Raw genomic sequence first — 20526 nt, 5'->3', positions numbered from 1 at the left:
ATATATAGTCCAGTTGTATTAGGGACTGAGCTCTATATATAGTCCAGTTGTATCAGGGACTGAGCTCTATATATAGTCCAGTTATATCAGGGACTGAGCTCTATATATAGTCCAGTTGTATTAGGGACTGAGCTCTATATATAGTCCAGTTGTGTCCTTAGAGCATTGGTTATGAATTTACACAATGCAGTCCTTAAATGAGATGTCTGGTAAGAAGAAAAGGTCCGATCTGTTCTGCTCACAGGTTGTTTCGGAGGTATACCATTTCAGGACTAGCAAGGACGGGACCAGTCACACCCACATGTGATGTCCAATAGATGTCTAAATCTGTCTAAATGATTCCACCGCAATATTCGTTACATTATGCAGCAATCAGTCATCGCGTGTGGTTCTGCCTGCGCGTGATCAGGACTGTCCCTGCCCCCTCTGTCTGAATGACCGCACGGGTCTCAGCTCATGGGGTCTCATAACTGCCGCCTCTTGTCCTTTTACCATCACAATGTAAACATTAGGTAATAAATAGGAAACTTGTCTTGCCCGGGGTAGTATTGCCCCGGGTAGGATGGCCCCGGGTAGGATGGCCCCGGGTAGGATGGCCCCGGGTAGTATGGCCCCGGGTAGTGTTGCCCCGGGTAGTATTGCGATCAGCTGCACATCACTTTGTCTAAACGGGATGATGTGCAGCCGAACGCATGTAATGGGCGGCACAAACAAGCACCGATTAGTGCTCATTCCCTCTGCCTCTTGGTGGCCCTTGTCCTCTACTGATCCAGAGTTACATCCTGTATTAGCAGCTTTGTGAGTCCTGCTCTGAAGTATAACATTCTCCCCGTTTCCCTTGTCAGCATCTGGCGGCCGTGGAGGAACGCAAAATCAAGTCCCTGGTTGCTCTATTGGTGGAAACACAGATGAAGAAACTGGAGATTAAACTGCGTCACTTTGAGGAACTGGAAACCATCATGGACCGGGAGAAGGAAGCGGTGAGTGATCTGTCAGGTCGGATCAGTCACCCGATCCTGGTGGACCTGCATTACTTCAGATCCGTATTGTGGAGCCCAGTCCCTGAGCGTTATCTGTTCTGTCTGCCATTCATCTATCTGAAGCTCCCCATCCCCCACTCCTCAGAGCGCCACTCACATTATTTATATATATATATATATATATATATATATATATCTGTAATGTCCGTCACCTCTCACATTATATATATATATCTGTAATGTCCGTCACCTCTCACATTATATATATCTGTAATGTCCGTCACCTCTCACATTATATATATATATATATATATATATATCTGTAATGTCCGTCACCTCTCACATTATATATATATATATCTGTAATGTCCGTCACCTCTCACATTATATATATATATATATCTGTAATGTCCGTCACCTCTCACATTATATATATCTGTAATGTCCGTCACCTCTCACATTATATATATATATATATATATATATATATCTGTAATGTCCGTCACCTCTCACATTATATATATATATATATCTGTAATGTCCGTCACCTCTCACATTATATATATATATATATATATCTGTAATGTCCGTCACCTCTCACATTATATATATATATATATATATATATCTGTAATGTCCGTCACCTCTCACATTATATATATATATATATATATCTGTAATGTCCGTCACCTCTCACATTATATACATCTGTAATGTCCGGTGGTTTGTAGCCCCTCAGGCTATTGTTAGGTGCCTAAAATCTGAACTTAACACCGTAACTAACTGGGAGGACTGGTGGGATCCGGATGCAGCTGGAGACACACTGGTTGGGAAACACGGAGTCTAAAATCAGGAATCGGTCTTCTCTGTTGTTTACACTGCAGCTCTGCTCCATTGATACAGACCTATTGTTAGTGTCGTCAGCTCAACTGCATTGTCTAAGCCAGTATTTCCAGACCAGTGTTTCCAGTTGGTGCAAAACTACAACTCCCAGCAAACCCGCACAGCCTAGGTGGTAGTTTCTCTATCGGCTCCATTGGGAGACACAGACCTTGGTTATATGCTGCTGTCGCTACCCGCACAGCCTAGAGTTGTAGTTTTGTAACAGCTGGAGACACGTTGGTTTGTAAACACCAGACTAAGGGGGTCCGGGCATGCTGGAAGTTGTACTTTCTCGGTCGCTCTTCATTGGGGGACACAGATGGGTATTTGCTCTTGTCACTAGGAGGCGCTGACACTAGGAAAAAAGTCGGCTCCTCCTTGGCAGTATATACCCGCCCACTGGACGTGAGGTCATCAGTTTTAGTGTCAGTAGGAGGCAGACACATGTTCGGGTGTCCCCAGACCTGGTCTTTTATATGATTTTCTAGTAAGGGCTGTTAGGTTTTTCTTCCCTTTTGCTTCCCTTTTTTCAAGTGGGAGTTCAGGAACATGGCGCTTACCTGTTCCCCCATAAGCGATAAGACATAGAGTATGTACTGTTAACCCCTTCTTGCCAACAGCCAGCGCCTGGAGGTTGTACCCTTGGTCTGGGTCCCTCACTGCCCCTGCTCGCCCCGCTATCTTAGTCTGGTATGATGCAGCGCGGCCATAATCTGGTTGAAGTCTTCAGGGTGAGTATAAGAAGACCCCAGGTGAGTATGTACTACAACCCCCCTTCCCCGCTCCCTCCCTCTTGCTCATCCAGGAGTCCCCTTTCTCTCATGTGCCCGGCTCCTCAGCCGCCATTACACGTGGCTGTCCTGGGCCGGACCCCTCGTGGCCTCTGGCGCCATTCTGGAGGAGACAGTCCGGTGAACCTTCCCCCTCTTCCGGCCACTCATTTCTAACCCACATGTATTGCGGTCAGGCACAGTGCCGTGGCCATGTTATCTTCCTATCTGCCGGAGACTCTATGCTGCTGCCCCAGTTTCAGTCTCTGGGGCATCGGGTCTCTGGTCACGCGCGGCCGTCTGCTTCCCCAGTGGGGGCGTTGTCTGACCGCTTACTACTTTGTGCGGCCAGGCGCAGTGTTATGGCTGAGTTATTTCTTAGGCTGACCGGAGACCTATAGCTACAGGCAGCGGGTCTCCGGTCCCAGGATTACTCCTAACCTTTGCGGCCAGGCGCAGTGTCTTGGCCGCGTTCTTTATAGGCTGACCAGAGACCTATAGCTGCAGGCAGCGGGTCTCCAGTCCCACGTTGCCAACTCCCCTCTGTGCTCTCCATGCGGCCGGGCATTTTCCTGGTGGGAATCGGCCACGTCTTTCACCCAGTTCCCCAGCCCCCTTCTTGTAAGGGCTGCCGATTGTGCGGCCAGCGCCCCGTTCATGTGGCCGGGTGCCGCACCTTACCACAACCACCCCTGCCTTCCCTTCTTCTAGTACACCCTCCCCTCCCTCCGGCGGCCACTTTATTCTTTCAGTCACCCTGTACAGCGTTTCTTGCAGGTTCCATGGACTTTCACAGAGCGGCACTCTCTGTTCCCCTTTCTGCGGTTTCTTTCTAGTCTGCAGTCTTGGTTCCCCTCTGCTATCATGCGGTAACAACGTCTGTGTCCCTACATACCAGGGCTGAGGAGTTGAACGAAATTTTGGGTACTCTGAGTCAGCAAACAATGCACAGACTCCGACTCCTACTAAATTTAGATTGGAATGAAAAAAAAAGCAAGTTTAAATGTCCCAATTCACATAAAGTTAAAATTAATGACTTCTCTAATGTAAGAATAAAGACTAATGCATGCAGTGCCTCACGTAACCGCAAAACGAACACGTTATGTGACCGTAAATAAGCTTTTCATGTGCTTTACTATATGGCACACAACGCACAATTAGGAGCAGTAATACTTATACTTTCCATAGGGTTGTGTTCTGCTGTTACAGGGAACCCATGGGTAACCGAGCCTCTCACTGATAAGGGGTTAAGTAAATATGTTTTTTTGCAGGAATAGAGACACTTGTATAAGTGAAGGGAATGGAGGGTCAATAGTTCAAGACTGAAGCTGTAAACCATTGGAAAAACTGCTGTCATACAGCTAAGGCTATAAAAACTTGTAAACTCCGATTTTTAGCTTAACCCCTTAAGGACCGGGGGTTTTCCGTTTTTGCACTTTCGTATTTTGCTCCTTGCCTTTAAAAAATCATAACTCTTTCACTTTTGCACCTAAAAATCCATATGATTGCTTATTTTTTGCGCCACCAATTCTACTTTGTAATGACATCAGTCATTTTGCCCAAAAATCTACGGTGAAACGGAAAAAAAGAATCATTGAGACAAATTGAAAAAAAAAAAACGCAGTTTTGTAACTTTTGGGGGCTTCAGTTTCTGCGCAGTACATTTTTCGTTAAAAATGACTCCTTCTCTTTATTCTGTAGGTTCATACGATTAAAATGATCCCCTATTTATATAGGTTTGATTTTGTCGGACTTCTGGAAAAAAATCATAACTACATGCAGAAAAGTTAATACGTTTAAAATTGTCATCTTCTGACCCGTATAACTTTTTTTCCGCGTATGGGGCGATATGAGGGCTCATTTTTTGCGCCGTGATCTAAAGTTTTTAGCGGTACCATTTTTGCATTGATAGGACTTATTGAAATAAATTTTTTTGCGTGTACGCCATTGACCGTGCGGTTTAATTAACGGTATATTTTTATAATTCGGACATTTACGCACGTGGCGATACCATATATTTTTATTTAGTTTTTTTTTTTAGGTTAAAAGGGGGTGTGATTCAAACTTTTCATAGGGGAGGGGTTAAATGATCTTCACTTTTTTTCCCACTTTTTTTTTTTTTTTTGCAGTGTTATAGCTCCCATAGGGACCTATAACACTGCACACACTGATCTCTTATACTGATCATTGTTATCCCATAGGGACCTATAACACTGCACACACTGATCTCTTAGACTGATCATTGTTATCCCATAGGGACCTATAACACTGCACACACTGATCTCTTAGACTGATCATTGTTATCCCATAGGGACCTATAACACTGCACACACTGATCTTTTACAGTGATCACTTGTTTCTCATAGGAAACCAGTAATCGATCATTCTGCTGCTTGACTGCTCATGTCTGGATCTCAGGCACTGAGCAGTCATTCGGCGAACGGACAGCGAGGAGGCAGGTAGGGGCCCTCCTGCTGTCCTGTAAGCTGTTCGGGATGCCGCGATTTCGCGGCTGAGCTAACTGGCACTTTTTACTTTCACTTTTAGCCGCGTGGCTCAGCTTTGAGCGCGCGGCTAAAGGGTTAATAGTGCGCGGCACCGCAATCAGTGCCGCGCGCTATTAGCGGCGGGTCCCGGCTTCACTATGACACTGGGCCTGCCGTGATATGATGCGGGTCACCGTGGGACCCCGCGTTATATCACGGGAGCGGGACCAAGGACGTACTCATACGTCCTTGGTCCTTAAGGGGTTAAAGGGGTACTCCGGTGGAAAACGGTTTTTTTTTGTTTTTTTAATCAACTGGTGCCAGAAAGTTAAACAGATTTGTAAATTACTTCTATTAAAAAATCTTAATCCTTCCAGTACTTATTAGCTGTGGAATACTACAGAGGAAATTCTTTTCTTTTTGGAACGCAGAGCTCTCTGCTGACATCACAAGCACAGTGCTCTCTGCTGACATCTCTGTCCATTTTAGTTACTGTCCAGAGCAGCATATGTTTGCTATGGGGATTTTCTCCTACTCTGGACAGTTCTTAATTAAAATGGACAGAGATGTCAGCAGAGAGCACTGTGCTCGTGATTCAGAAGAGAGCTCTGTGTTGCAAAAAGAAAAGTATTTCCTCTGTAGTATTCAGAAGCTAATAAGCACTGGAAGGATCCTTCCTGGATCCTCCCACTGCCCTATCTTCAGCAGCAGATCAGCACACAAAAAGGCAGCAGCTTCTGCCCAACTACTTCTCTGCTAGAAGAGCTTAGAAGAACTTGGTGGAACAGCTTCTTGGATTCAACTCTAAGTGTTTATAAATACATTCGCATATTAATACAGATGAGTCGGGGAGTCTGAGTCGGAAGTACAAAAAACTGGAGTCGGAACATTTATCTACCGACTCCACAGCCCTGCTACATACACTAGGCCACCCACACATGTAGAGTCCACATCCCTTTTTTGTGTGGGTTGTGCCCTAGGGCCTTCCTGTGATCTTTTTTCCACAGTTTAGGCGGTCGAACTCCTCTGCTTCGGCATGGGTTATGATGGGGCGACATTCGGTTCAGCCCCCGCCCCCAATGCCTCCAGGTATCTGTCCTTGGTTCCTGTGCAGGGTGGTTCATTCGCCGGCTCTTTTGCCTTAGGAAATAACCAAAATGGCTCCGTTGATGCCCTTCTGGTCCAGGGTTACACCACGTTCAGGTGTCCCCCCTCAGTGCTTTGTGTGCTTCTTTCTTCCATTCATAGTCAGGACTCATATTATCTCCTCCATTCATTGATATGTTGTTGCAGGGTTCCTGGGGACTACATCCACCCAGTCCTTTACCATATTACCTTCAGGTGGCATTTCACTACTCCTTTAGTGCCTGGCGCACTTTGATCATCCCCCTTCCACAGGGAGTTGGCATGGTCTGGGCCTGGGCTTCATAGCGACCTCCCCTTGTTTTCCCTAGTCTATATATAGGTGGTGGACCTGGCTGGGCCCTTGTTTAACCTAGTCTATATATAGGTGGTGGACCTGGCTGGGCCCTTGTTTTCCCCTCCTCTATATATAGGTGGTGGACCTGGCTGGACCCATGTTTTCCCTAGTCTCTATATAGGTGGTGGACCTGGCTGGGCCCTTGTTTTCCCTAGTCTCTATATTGGTGGTGGACCTGGCTGGGCCCTTGTTTTCCCTAGTCTCTATATAGGTGGTGGACCTGGCTGGGCTCTTGTTTTCCCTCCTCTATATAGGTGGTGGACCTTGCTGGGCCCTTGTTTTCCCCTCCTCTATATATAGGTGGTGGACCTGGCTGGGCCCTTGTTTACCCTAGTCTCTATATTGGTGGTGGACCTGGCTGGGCCCTTGTTTTCCCCTCCTCTATATAGGTGGTGGACCTGGCTGGGCCCTTGTTTTACCCTCCTCTATATAGGTGGGGGACCTGTCTGGGCCCTTGTTTTCCCCTCCCCTATATATAGGTGGTGGACCTGGCTGGGCCCTTGTTTTTCCCTCCTCTATATATAGGTGGTGGACCTGGCTGGGCCCTTGTTTTCTCCTCCTCTATATATAGGTGGGGGACCTGGCTGGGCCCTTGTTTTCCCCTCCTCTATATATAGGTGGTGGACCTGGCTGGGCCCTTGTTTTTCCCTCCTCTATATATAGGTGGGGGACCTGGCTGGGCCCTTGTTTTCTCCTCCTCTATATATAGGTGGGGGACCTGGCTGGGCCCTTGTTTTCCCCTCCTCTATATATAGGTGGGGGACCTGGCTGGGCCCTTGTTTTCCCCTCCTGTATATATAGGTGGGGGACCTGGCTGGGCCCTTGTTTTCCCCTCCTCTATATATAGGTGGTGGACCTGGCTGGGCCCTTGTTTTCCCCTCCTCTATATATAGGTGGTGGACCTGGCTGGGCCCTTGTTTTCCCCTCCTGTATATATAGGTGGGGGACCTGGCTGGGCCCTTGTTTTCCCCTCCTGTATATATAGGTGGGGGACCTGGCTGGGCCCTTGTTTTCCCCTCCTCTATATATAGGTGGTGGACCTGGCTGGGCCCTTGGTTTCCCCTCCCCTATATATAGGTGATGGACCTGGCTGGGCCCTTGTTTTTCCCTCCTCTAAATATAGGTGGGGGACCTGGCTGGGCCCTTGTTTTTCCCTCCTCTATATATAGGTGGGGGACCTGGCTGGGCCCTTGTTTTTCCCTCCTCTATATATAGGTGGGGGACCTGGCTGGGCCCTTGTTTTCCCTCCTCTATATAGGTGGTGACCTGGCTGGGCCCTTGTTTTCCCCTCTATATAGGTTGTGGACCTGGCTGGGCCCTTGTTTTCCCCTCTATATAGGTTGTGGACCTGGCTGGGCCCATGTTTTCCCCTCTATATAGGTGGGGGACCTGGCTGGGCCCTTGTTTTCCCCTCTATATAGGTTGTGGACCTGGCTGGGCCCTTGTTTTCCCCTCTATATAGGTTGTGGACCTGGCTGGGCCCTTGTTTTCCCCTCTATATAGGTGGGGGACCTGGCTGGGCCCTTGTTTTCCCCTCTATAGGTTGTGGACCTGGTTGGGCCCTTGTTTTCCCTCCTCTATATAGGTTGTGGGCCTGGCTGGGCCCTTGTTTTCCCTCCTCTATATAGGTGGTGGCCCTAGTTGGGCCCTTGTTTTCGCCTCTATATATAGGTGGTGGACCTGGCTGGGCCCTTGTTTTCCCTTCTCTATATATAGGTGGTGGACCTGGCTGGGCCCTTGTTTTCCCTTCTCTATATATAGGTGGTGGACCTGGCTGGGCGCTTGTTTTCCCTTCTCTATATATAGGTGTTGGACCTGGCTGGGCCCTTGTTTTTCCCTTCTCTATATATAGGTGTTGGACCTGGCTTGGCCTTTGTTTTCCCCTCTATATATAGGTGGTGGACCTGGCTGGGCCCTTGTTTTCCCCTCCTGTATATATAGGTGGTGGACCTGGCTGGGCCCTTGTTTCCCCTCCCCTATATATAGGTGGGGGACCTGGCTGGGCCCTTGTTTTCCCCTCCTGTATATATAGGTGGGGGACCTGGCTGGGCCCTTGTTTTCCCCTCCTGTATATATAGGTGGTGGACCTGGCTGGGCCCTTGTTTTCTCCTCCTCCTATATATAGGTGGGGGACCTGGCTGGGCCCTTGTTTTCCCCTCCTGTATATATAGGTGGGGGACCTGGCTGGGCCCTTGTTTTCCCCTCCTGTATATATAGGTGGTGGACCTGGCTGGGCCCTTGTTTTCTCCTCCTCCTATATATAGGTGGGGGACCTGGCTGGGCCCTTGTTTTCTCCTCCTCCTATATATAGGTGGGGGACCTGGCTGGACCCTTGTTTTCTCCTCCTCTATATATATAGGTGGTGGACCTGGCTGGGCCCTTGTTTTCCCCTCTATAGGTGATGGACCTGGCTGGGCCCTTGTTTTCCCCTCCTGTATATATAGGTGGTGGACCTGGCTGGGCCTTTGTTTTCCCCTCCTCTATATATATGTGGGGGACCTGGCTGGGCCCTTGTTTTCCCTCATCTATATAGGTGGTGGACCTGGCTGGGCCCTTGTTTTCCCCTCTATAGGTGATGGACCTGGCTGGGCCCTTGTCTTTTGCTGAGTATTTCTCTGAGCTGTGCACTTTTGCAGCCTGGCTCTCTTCCCGTTCTTGGTTATCCACTTCTGCTCGTACAGACTTGGCACTCTCCTCTGTTGGAGTTTATGCGATCATCTGTGGCTCAGTGACAGCCGCTCTAGTACCGTCTGTTGTTTGGGTCCTGCCATTGCTCTCCTCCCTCGGTGCGATCTCCCTGGTGGGGGGAGTCTGTTCCTCCTTCCATGTCTGTCAGCTGCGCTGCACTGACACTACGGTCTTCTGGAGTAACCATACCTCTTGTTTCCTCCTCCATTCCTGTCCTGCTTCGCTCCGCTCAGACCCCTGGGGTCCATGTCTGGTTAGTCTCCTTGTCTTAGACACTATCCTAGGCTGCAGTGGCGTGTCTTCGGGGTTGGCCCTTCTGGCCTTAGTGATGGTTGTGGTCTTGGGCAGGTTAGTGCTCCTGCCCTGACTTCTCCGCGGTCCCGTTTGTGGGGTGGTCTTTCTGTACCGCACTTCTTGTCTAGACATAGAAGTTTGTCACCCGGAGCATTTCGGGGACGTTGGGTTTACTCTACTGGTGTATGTTTTCCAGGTGACCCGGTTACGTCTGTTTCCCATGTAGGCTGCAACGGTGTTCCGGGATGCTCCTTTTGGCTTTTTATTTTTACATCTTCCAGGTGACCCGGGTACCTCCAGTTCCCATGTCCGGTGTTCTGGGATCCCCCTCTTCAGGGCATACCGCTTCCTTTTTGGCCTTATTCCTTCCGTCTCGTACTTTGTGGGTCAATGTACTCCCATTGCGGTGGGCATTCCGGTCATCCAGATTACTCTACTCGAGCTAGCTTATGAAGGTTCCCAAAATCATGTGACCCACGAGCGCTGTTCTGACAGTGCTACTTACATGACAGTGGGCTCAACCTATCACCAGCCGAGGCGGAACATCGCTGCGGCGCGTGATAGGCTGACGGTGCTCCGACGTTTCTGTCCTCAGGAAGCAGGTGAGGCCGGTGTGAGGTAAGTCAAAGTTTTTGTTGATCTTTTGCAGCCTGGGCATAGGGATACAGAGTTCCAGCGCCGGCGGCCCGAGGAGGAGGACGATGAGGAGGGCAGCGCTTGTGGGTGACGTGATTAGTTCCCTGATGGGGACAACGCAGCGCTGGGCTGATATTTAATTGGGGGGGGAGCAGAACAGCGCTCACGGGCCACATATGATTTGTTCCTCGATGTGGGGGACAGCGCAGCATGAACTGGTATACTGCCCAGCACTAGTCTGCAGCGGTTCTGCTCATAGATTTTCTGCACCAGGCCTCTCTGCAGTCAGTCTCCATCCTTTTTTCCAGTGTTTTTCTGGTCTCCTCCTTCCGTACTCTCCTTCTGCTCAGGCGTTCGCTGCTCTCCCGGGGGGTTTTTCCGCCAGGGGTTCTCTTGTTTGTGCTCTTTTCCATTTTTGTTTCCCAGCCTGGCCAACGCTCGGTCTGGTTCAGTGTTCCTTGGGGTTGATTCCTACCTTCTCCCGGGATGGTTCCGGCCCGTCTGGCTTCCTAGTTGACTTTTTCTTGTCTCTCTGGACCGTGGATTTGGAGTCTCTTCATAGGACGGTCCCTTCTTTGGGGTCCCAGTCCTTCTCCATGGCCGGGAGGGGGGGATCTTCTGAGAGCTCAGTTTCTGGGCCTCGGGTTGTCTCTGCCCTGGGGTCTCGTCCGCAGGCCTTACAGACAAGTTGGTTCGGTCTCTGGACTGCTCCCTTTTGCTAATGGTTGTTCTTCCCTCCCTGGGGGACTGCTTTGGTACGTCCCATCAGTATAGGTGTCCCCCAATGAAGAGCAAAAAAAAAAATTTTTTTTTTGTACTCGCCGTAAAATCTCTCGTAGCCTTCATTGGGGGACAACGCACCCACCCATTTCTTTGTCCGGATTTTCTTTTCCCTTTATTTTATTTTTTTAATCCCGGATTCTTTTCTAGGGTCCTTCTGACATATTTCTTTTTGTTTGGTGACAAAACTGATGACCTCACTTCCAGTGGGCGGGTATATCCTGCCAGGGAGGAGCCAACTTTATTCCTATATGTCAGCGCCTCCAAGTGGCAAGAGCAAATACCCATCTGTAAGGTGTCGTCCCCCCCCCCCCCCCCCCCCCCCAATGAAGAGCGACCGAGAAATATTTTACAGAGTAAAGTACAGAGATTTTACACAAAAAAATCTTTTTGCAACAGCTGGAGGCATTCTAGTAGGAAATCGCTGGTGTAAGGGAGTCCATAATGCTGGGAGTTGTTTTTCAGCAGCTGGAGACACAATGGTGGGGAAACACTGGTCTAAGTGAGTCCTCAGGGCATGCTGGGATTTGTAGTTTTGCAACAGCTAGAGACACAATGGTTTGGTAACGTTGGTGTAAGCCAATCCAGGCATGCTGGGAGTTGTAGTTTTGCAACAGCTGGAGGGATGCTAGTAAGGAAACACTGGTCTAATGGAGTCTAAAATGATCAGAAATCGCCCTGAATCAATGCAGTGTAAAGCCCTCCTTAGGGATTTCAGCTCAACTGCTATGTCTAAGACAGTATTTCCCGACCAGTGTGTCTCCAGCTGCTGCAAAACTACAACTCCCAGCATGCCCGGACAGCCGTTGGCTGTCCGGGCATGCTGGGAGTTGTAGTTTTGCAACAGCTAAAGACACTTGTTGGAGAAAACTGGTTAAGGCTGGGTTCACTCCACGTTTTGTTAAATACGGTTTCCGTATACGGCTGGGAGGAGGGGGGGGCGGCTTAATCGCGGCGCCCGCACTCAGCCGTATTCGGGAACCGTATTTAATGCATGTCTATGAGCCGACCGGAGTGAACCGCAGCCTCCAGTCGGCTTCGTTTTCGTCCGTATGCGGTTTCCCGACTGTAGGCAAAAACGCGGTCGACCAAGTTTTTGCCTGCGGTCGAGAAACCGCATACGGCCGAAAACAAAGCAGACCGGAGGCTGCGGTTCACTCCGGTCGGCTCATAGACATGCATTAAATACGGTTCCCGAATACGGCTGAGTGCGGGCGCCGCGATTAAGCCGCCCCCCCCCCCTCCTCCCAGCCGTATACGTATTTTTTTTTTTTTTTTTTTTTTACAAAACGTGGTGTGAACCCAGCCTAATGCAGTCTGGATTTGCTGAAAGTTAGTTTTGCAACAGCTGGAGGCACACTAGTTGGTAAACACTGCTTTAACCTCATGTCCGTCTTCCCATTGCAGCTGGAACAGCAGCGGCAGCAGCTCCTGACCGAGCGCCAGAACTTCCACATGGAGCAGCTGAAGTACGCGGAGATGAGGGCGCGGCAGCAGATGGAGCAACAACAGCAGCACGGACAGAACGCCCAGCACCCCGCCGGCCCCCCCGCACCTGGAATGGGTCATATACAGCCCCCCACACACCCTGGGATAATGGGTCATCAACAGCCGCAGCAGCAGCCGCCACCACCACAGCAGCCCCCTCCATATGCTGTACATCACCCGATGCCCCCTGCCCACCCGCCACAGCCAGGCATGTATTCTGGGCATATGCAGGGGTGGGGTAAGTGTCGAACATGTTCCCCCGCGCAGGGTCTCACACCACGTCCTCAGCTCCTTATCTGTCCTGTTTCCTCCTTTCTCAGATTGTGGTGACATCTTTAGAGGCTCGGAGGGAAGATCCCTGTATATTTACGGAGGATTCCTCATGGGCCCGAAACGCAGCTCATAGAGTAATGTCCAGGGGGGCTTCACCACCAGGTTTTCTATGACCCATTAGAAATGCTTGATGGGGGAGACCCCTGGATTTGGTGGTGGTCGTCTCTTCTGTCTGGTACCAACTTCTCCCTGTGGTGGTCAGATCCAGCCACGGTCCATGTAAACATGGTGATGGACTACTCCTCCTTAGATTGTGATCTCCTGGGGTCAGGGATGATGGGAGTGATACATTGTATGATAGGAGATTAGATTGTGATCTCCTGGGGTCAGGGATGATGGGAGTGATACATTGTATGATAGGAGATTAGATTGTGATCTCCTGGGGTCAGGGATGATGGGAGTGATACATTGTATGTGATAGGAGATTAGATTGTGATCTCCTGGGGTCAGGGATGATGGGAGTGATACATTGTATAATAGGAGATTAGATTGTGAGCTCTGGGGATGATGGGAGTGATACATTGTATGATAGGAGATTAGATTGTGAGCTCCTGGGGTCAGGGATGATGGGAGTGATACATTGTATGTGATAGATTAGATTGTGATCTCCTGGGGTCAGGGATGATGGGAGTGATACATTGTATGTGATAGGAGATTAGATTGTGAGCTTCTGGGGTCAGGGATGATGGGAGTGATACATTGTATGTGATAGATTAGATTGTGATCTCCTGGGGTCAGGGATGATGGGAGTGATACATTGTATGTGATAGATTAGATTGTGAGCTCCTGGGGTCAGGGATGATGGGAGTGATACATTGTATATGATAGGAGATTAGATTGTGAGCTCCTGGGATCAGGGATGATGGGAGTGATACATTGTATGATAGGAGATTAGATTGTGATCTCCTGGGGTCAGGGATGATGGGAGTGATACATTGTATGATAGGAGATTAGATTGTGAGCTCCTGGGGTCAGGGATGATGGGAGTGATACATTGTATGATAGGAGATTAGATTGTGAGCTCCTGGGGTCAGGGATGATGGGAGTGATACATTGTATGTGATAGGAGATTAGATTGTGAGCTACTGGGGTCAGGGATGATGGGAGTGATACATTGTATGATAGATTAGATTGTGATCTCCTGGGGTCAGGGATGATGGGAGTGATACATTGTATGTGATAGGAGATTAGATTGTGAGCTCCTGGGGTCAGGGATGATGGGAGTGATACATTGTATGATAGGAGATTAGATTGTGAGCTCCTGGGGTCAGGGATGATGGGAGTGATACATTGTATGATAGGAGATTAGATTGTAAACTCCTGGGGTCAGGGATGATGGGAGTGATACATTGTATGTGATAGGAGATTAGATTGTGAGCTCCTGGGGTCAGGGATGATGTGAGTGATACATTGTATGATAGGAGATTAGATTGTGAGCTCCTGGGGTCAGGGATGATGGGAGTGATACATTGTATGATAGGAGATTAGATTGTGAGCTCCTGGGGTCAGGGATGATGGGAGTGAAACATTGTATGTGATAGGAGATTAGATTGTGATCTCCTGGGGTCAGGGATGATGGGAGTGATACATTGTATGATAGGAGATTAGATTGTGATCTCCTGGGGTCAGGGATGATGGGAGTGATACATTGTATGATAGGAGATTAGATTGTGATCTCCTGGGGTCAGGGATGATGGGAGTGATACACTGTATGTGATAGGAGATTAGATTGTGATCTCCTGGGGTCAGGGATGATGGGAGTGATACACTGTATGATAGGAGATTAGATTGTGATCTCCTGGGGTCAGGGATGATGGGAGTGATACATTGTATGATAGATTAGATTGTGATCTCCTGGGGTCAGGGATGATGGGAGTGATACATTGTATGATAGGAGATTAGATTGTGAGCTCCTGGGGTCAGGGATGATGGGAGTGATACATTGTATGATAGGAGATTAGATTGTGATCTCCTGGGGTCAGAGATGATGGGAGTGATACATTGTATGATAGGAGATTAGATTGTGATCTCCTGGGGTCAGGGATGATGGGAGTGATACACTGTATGATAGGAGATTAGATTGTGATCTCCTGGGGTCAGGGATGATGGGAGTGATACATTGTATGATAGGAGATTAGATTGTGAGCTCCTGGGGTCAGGGATGATGGGGGTGATACATTGTATGTGATAGGAGATTAGATTGTGAGCTCCTGGGGTCAGGGATGATGGGAGTGATACATTGTATGATAGGAGATTAGATTGTGAGCTCCTGGGGTCAGGGATGATGGGAGTGATACATTGTATGATAGGAGATTAGATTGTGAGCTCCTGGGGTCAGGGATGATGGGAGTGATACATTGTATGATAGGAGATTAGATTGTGAGCTCCTGGGGTCAGGGATGATGGGGGTGATACATTGTATGTGATAGGAGATTAGATTGTGAGCTCCTGGGGTCAGGGATGATGGGAGTGATACATTGTATGATAGGAGATTAGATTGTGATCTCCTGGGGTCAGGGATGATGGGAGTGATACATTGTATGTGATAGAAGATTAGATTGTGAGCTTCTGGGGTCAGGGATGATGGGAGTGATACATTGTATAATAGGAGATTAGATTGTGAGCTCCTGGGGTCAGGGATGATGGGGGTGATACATTGTATGTGATAGGAGATTAGATTGTGAGCTCCTGGGGTCAGGGATGATGGGAGTGATACATTGTATGTGATAGGAGATTAGATTGTGATCTCCTGGGGTCAGGGATGATGGGAGTGATACATTGTATGATAGGAGATTAGATTGTGAGCTCCTGGGGTCAGGGATGATGGGAGTGATACATTGTATGACAGGAGATTAGATAGTGATCTCCTGGGGTCAGGGATGATGGGAGTGATACTTATGAATCTCTAGTCCTTCTGCTCTTCAGCGGTGTTCACATTGGTGATTGGGATCTCATCTCCTTCAGATTGACTTCTCTAATCTCCGGCCTCCTCCTCCTCTTCTTCCCCCTCATCAGGTCAGATTCCCGGACCAAGCGCCATATTGTCAGGCCCGCCGATGCCAGGACGAATGATGCCGAACATGCATCCATCCGGACCCCCTCACCCCCCACCTCAGGCAGGACTGCCCCCGATGCCAACCGGCATGATGGGACCACGGCCTCCTATAGCTCCAAATGGCATGTGTAAGCTCTTAACCCACAATAACACATACAAGATTATAGTCCCGATACACTACACCCCAGCCGGGGATCACGTGGTGTCACTGGTGACCTCAGAGCAATGTGCCTCCAGCTGCTGCAAAACTACAATTCCCAGCATGCCCGGACAGCCAACGGCTGTCTGGGCATGCTGGGAGTTGTAGTTTTGCAACAGCTGGAAGCACCGTGGATAGGAAACACTGACCTAAGGATATCTGGGAATGCTGAGTTTTAGTTTTGCAACAGCTGGAGGCACCCTGGTTAGTAAACACTGAGCTAAGGTTTTCATGCTAAGAGTTTTAGTTTTGCAACAGCTGGAGGCACACTGGTTAGGAAACACTGACCTAAGGATGTCTGTCCAGGCTGAGAGTTGTAGCTTTGCAACAGCTGGAGGCACTCTGTTGGGAAACCCTGTTCTAAGCCCAACGGAATGACAATTCTCCAGCTATGGTTTCCTCCTCAGGGGGGCGGTGTTTCCAGGTATACTGGGAGTTGTAGTTTTGCAACAGCTGTAGGCACACAGCGCTAAACAAGTCTCTTACATTGGTAGATGACTAAACCATCTTGTATTTCTCCTTACAGACCCAGCTCCTCCACCTCAGCAGCAACCGGCACCACCGCCCAGCGACGGACCAACCCCGCCCCCCGTAGTACCACCGGCGCCATCTGCGCCATAAAAAATAGGGGGGGGGGGTCACTCATCCCCAGTCTCTCCATTCATATGAGTGACGTGGATTTTTTTTTAAATTTCATTTAAACAACCGCCTCTACTTGACCAATGACAGCGCGGCGCCCGATCACTCATGTGACTAGTGACGCGCAGTGGCGGCCGGCGCCCGATCCTCGCTCACTTTCTGTACTATTTATTGGACGGCAGCCATCCCTGTCCTGTTCTTCTAACACTTCCAGATGAATTTTGTATTTTAGAACATTCAGCCAGGATTTCGCTTTTTTTTTTTCCCGTATTTGAGGCGTCTTTCACCTGACGCCCGGGTTTGTTGCATGTTTAATGTTCATTTTATTTTGTAATACAAATTTTTTTTTTCTCACTTTTTTTCTTCTTTTTTTTTGTAATAAAAACTTTGATTTAAACGGTGAGCTGTATGCGCCGGGTCGAGGTGTTTTTTCTTTTTTTTTTAATGGTACTTTTGTCAGTGCTCTTGTCCACTAGAGGGCAGTCTGCTGAATAAATAAAATGGACGCTCATTGTAGCTTATGTTGCGGTTGTTTTTCTCGATCCAGGTGATTATGAGCGGCTCGACCCAAGAATGGTTTGGGGGGGACATGACATAGATATATGCGTGTATAGATATATATATATATATATATATATATTTGTCTGCTAGTCTGAAATCTACCTCTACCGGGCAGTTGATGTGGGGGTCCCTGGGGGGTATTTTGGGGGGTACAGGGCGGGTGAATGGTTAGAACAATGGCGGCTATAAATACTGTTGGCGGTGATTTTGTCTGGTGACGGCCCAGCATACGTGTATCTCACTTCCTTATGCCGGATTAGGAAAACGGTGCCACTTTCAGGTGGTTTGTGGTATTGCAGCTCTATTGAAGTAAATTAAAGGGGTATTCCAGGCAGAAACTTTTTTATATATAATATATATATCTATCAATATCAACTGGCTCCAGAAAGTTAAACAGATTTGTAAATTACTTCTATTAAAAAAATCTTAATCCTTCCAATAGTTATTAGCTTCTGAAGTTGAGTTGTTTTCTGTCTAACTGCTTTCTGATGACTCACATCCCGGGAGCTGTGCAGTTCCTATGGGGATATTTTCCCATCATGCACAGCTCCCGGGACGTGACATCATCATTGAGCAGTTAGACAGAAAACTTCAGAAGCTAATAACTATTGGAAGGATTAAGATTTTTTTTAATAGAAGTAATTTACAAATCTGTTTAACTTTCTGGAGCCAGTTGATATATATAAAAAAGTTTTTGCCTGGAATACCCCTTTAAGTGGAATGCCACACACAACCTGACAGGGGTGGCACATTTTTTTTTTTATTTTTTTATTTTTTTTTTTTAATCCTAAATAAATCTGAGCGATTTTTATCAATTCTTCCTATTCGAGGTCTTGTGCTCCAGTCACATCCAGAGCTGCAATCACTAATCTTCCAATCTATCTTTTCTTCATAGATGCAGCTGAAGTTCCTGCAACCTAAAAGTGAACATCCTATGCATCGTTGTGCTGCCAGCTCTTGCAAAACTACAACTCCCAGCATGACCGGACAGCTTTCAGCTGTCCGTGCATGCTGGGAGTTGTAGTTTTGCAACAGTTAGGCAAAATGATGCACTGCAGAATTTCGAATGCAGCTCTGGCTGTGACTAAAGTAATGGAAGTGTGAACTGCTGTAAAGTGAGGCTGCCGTACTGTGGTGCTGCAGACTATCGCTCCTCTCCCCCAGAATCCTGCAGTTACCTCCCCACCTGACTGCTTGCACTTTTTCTCGCTCTTCTTTCGTTTCCGTTTTTACTTTTTTGCGCAGGATTTTAGTGATTTCATCTGAGTGCTCCTCCTCCCCTTCTCTTCTTCTTTCCCAGGTGTCTGTTTCCGCCGTCGTAATAAACTTTGCCGCGCTCTCTCTGCGTTTCTGTTTTTTTAGCGGACTCCGTCGGACGCGCTCTCTACGATCCAGATCCGTGCGCAAGAACCGATCCAGCTACAAACATTTGTTAAATAAAAATACGGTTTCTTTTGTAGAATTTTTTTTCTTCTGCTCTGGTTTTTATTTGTTTCTAGGAAAACTGTGTGACTCTGGTATGACGACCGTTCTGGTCACCCAGCTTCTCCCATCAGTGATGCGTCTGTTCTGGACATTCAACAGAGTTCAAGTTTAAGTGTTAACGGGCTTCCATAAATAGCGCCATCCCATTCCTCAGGTTGTGTGCGGTATTACTACTTGGCTTATTTGCTTCAAAAGAAATTAGCTGTAATACCACATACAACCTGAGGACAGGGGTGTCGCTGTTTTTAGAAGAAATTAGCTCTTGTTCTAGAGACTGTTTAGTGGCAGTTTTTTTTTTTTTTTTCCCAAAACAGTGCCACCCCTGCCCTCAGGTTGTATGCGGTATTACTACTTGGCTTAATTTGCAACTTTTAGGGTAGGGTGCAGTGAGCGCTTGACGGGACCCCCCCCCCCCCCCCCAATTAGTCCTATAGACTTGTACAGAGTTAATGTGAGTTTTAAAAGTATATTGTACCGCCGCAACAATATTGTGGTTACATCTTAAAGGGGTACTCCAGTGGAAAACTTTTTTTTTTTTCTTTTTTTTAAATCAACTGGTGCCAGAAAGTTAAACAGATTTGTAAATTACTTCTATTAAAAAAAAAAAAATCTTAATCCTTCCATTACTTATCAGCTGCTGAATACTACAGAGGAAACTATTTTCTTTTTTGAACACAGTGCTCTCTGCTGACATCATGAGCACAGTGCTCTCTGCTGACATCACGACCACAGTGCTCTCTGCTGACATCTCTGTCCATGTTAAGAACTGTCCAGAGTAGGAGAAAATCCCCATAGAAAACATATGCTGTTCTGGACAGTTCCTAAAATGGACAGAGATGTCAGTAGAGAGCACTGTGCTTGTGATGTCGGCAGAGAGCTCTGTGTTCCAAAAAGAAAAAAAAATTCCTCTGTAGTATTCAGCAGCTAAGTATTGGAAGGATTAAGATTTTTTATTAGAAGTAATTTACAAATCTGATTAAAGGGGTTATCCAGGAAAAACTTTTTTTTTTATATATGAACTGGCTCCAGAAAGTTAAACAGATTTGTAAATTACTTTTATAAAACAAACTTAATCCTTTCATTACTTATGAGCTTCTGAAGTTAAGGTTGTTCTTTTCTGTCGAAGTTCTCTCTGATGACACCTGTCTTGGGAAACGCCCAGTTTAGAATAGGTTTGCTATGGGGATTTGCTTCTAAACTGGGCGGTTCCTGAGACACGTGTCATCAGAGAGCACTTAGACAGAAAACAACTCAACTTCAGCAGCTCATAAGTACTGAAAGGATTAAGCTTTTTTTAATAGAAGTAATTTACAAGTCTGTTTAACTTTCTGTAACCAGATGATATATAAAAAATAGTTTTTTTTCCTGGATCACCGCTTTAACTTTCTGGCACCAGTACCCCTTTAAGGTGACATGCCAAAAACTTTAAGGTAGGAGTACCCTTTTAAGGTGATATGCCATAAATCCACGACGCTGTAAATATATGGCGTAACTATATAGTGCTTGCAGCATCTGAGCTTCCTTCAGAGTGGTTGTGTTGGCTGTTTAGGCGGATAGGTGATTAAAGGGGTACTCTAGCCATATATATCTTATTACCTATCCATTCTATAGGTAATGTCTTGATAGTTGGGGTCCCACCACTGGGACCACCGCAATCTCCATACAGTACTTGACATTCTCTGGATAGCAGATAAGATGTCTGTCCAGAATACCCCCTTAACTCTATAAATGTAGCATCATCTAGATCAGTGGTCTCCAACCTGCGGACTC

General features: G+C 47.5%; 1 protein-coding gene across 4 annotated transcripts in view; it reads left to right on the top strand.

Annotated features, from left to right (window-relative positions):
- The window catches only part of SMARCC1 (SWI/SNF related, matrix associated, actin dependent regulator of chromatin subfamily c member 1), a 53728-nt gene extending 36360 nt beyond the window's left edge, over positions 1-17368 (top strand). For 2 of the 4 annotated variants that reach the window (XM_056518756.1, XM_056518757.1), the window contains exons 24-27: positions 846-980; positions 12404-12692; positions 15833-16000; positions 16598-17366. In XM_056518756.1, the coding sequence (XP_056374731.1) occupies positions 846-980; positions 12404-12692; positions 15833-16000; positions 16598-16692 (687 nt within the window). In that variant the 3' untranslated portion in view covers positions 16693-17366. Of the gene's footprint in view, positions 1-845; positions 981-12403; positions 12693-15832; positions 16001-16597 lie in introns of all 4 variants that reach the window. The other 2 variants (XM_056518755.1, XM_056518754.1) reach the window with 2 other exon arrangements.
- Positions 17369-20526: the final 3158 nt, after the last annotated feature.

This window comes from Hyla sarda, chromosome 5, assembly GCF_029499605.1.
Source record: "Hyla sarda isolate aHylSar1 chromosome 5, aHylSar1.hap1, whole genome shotgun sequence".
Taxonomy (NCBI): Eukaryota; Metazoa; Chordata; class Amphibia; order Anura; family Hylidae; genus Hyla; species Hyla sarda.
Note: the sequence above shows the minus strand (reverse complement) of the source record. Positions and strands in the feature narration are given on the sequence as shown.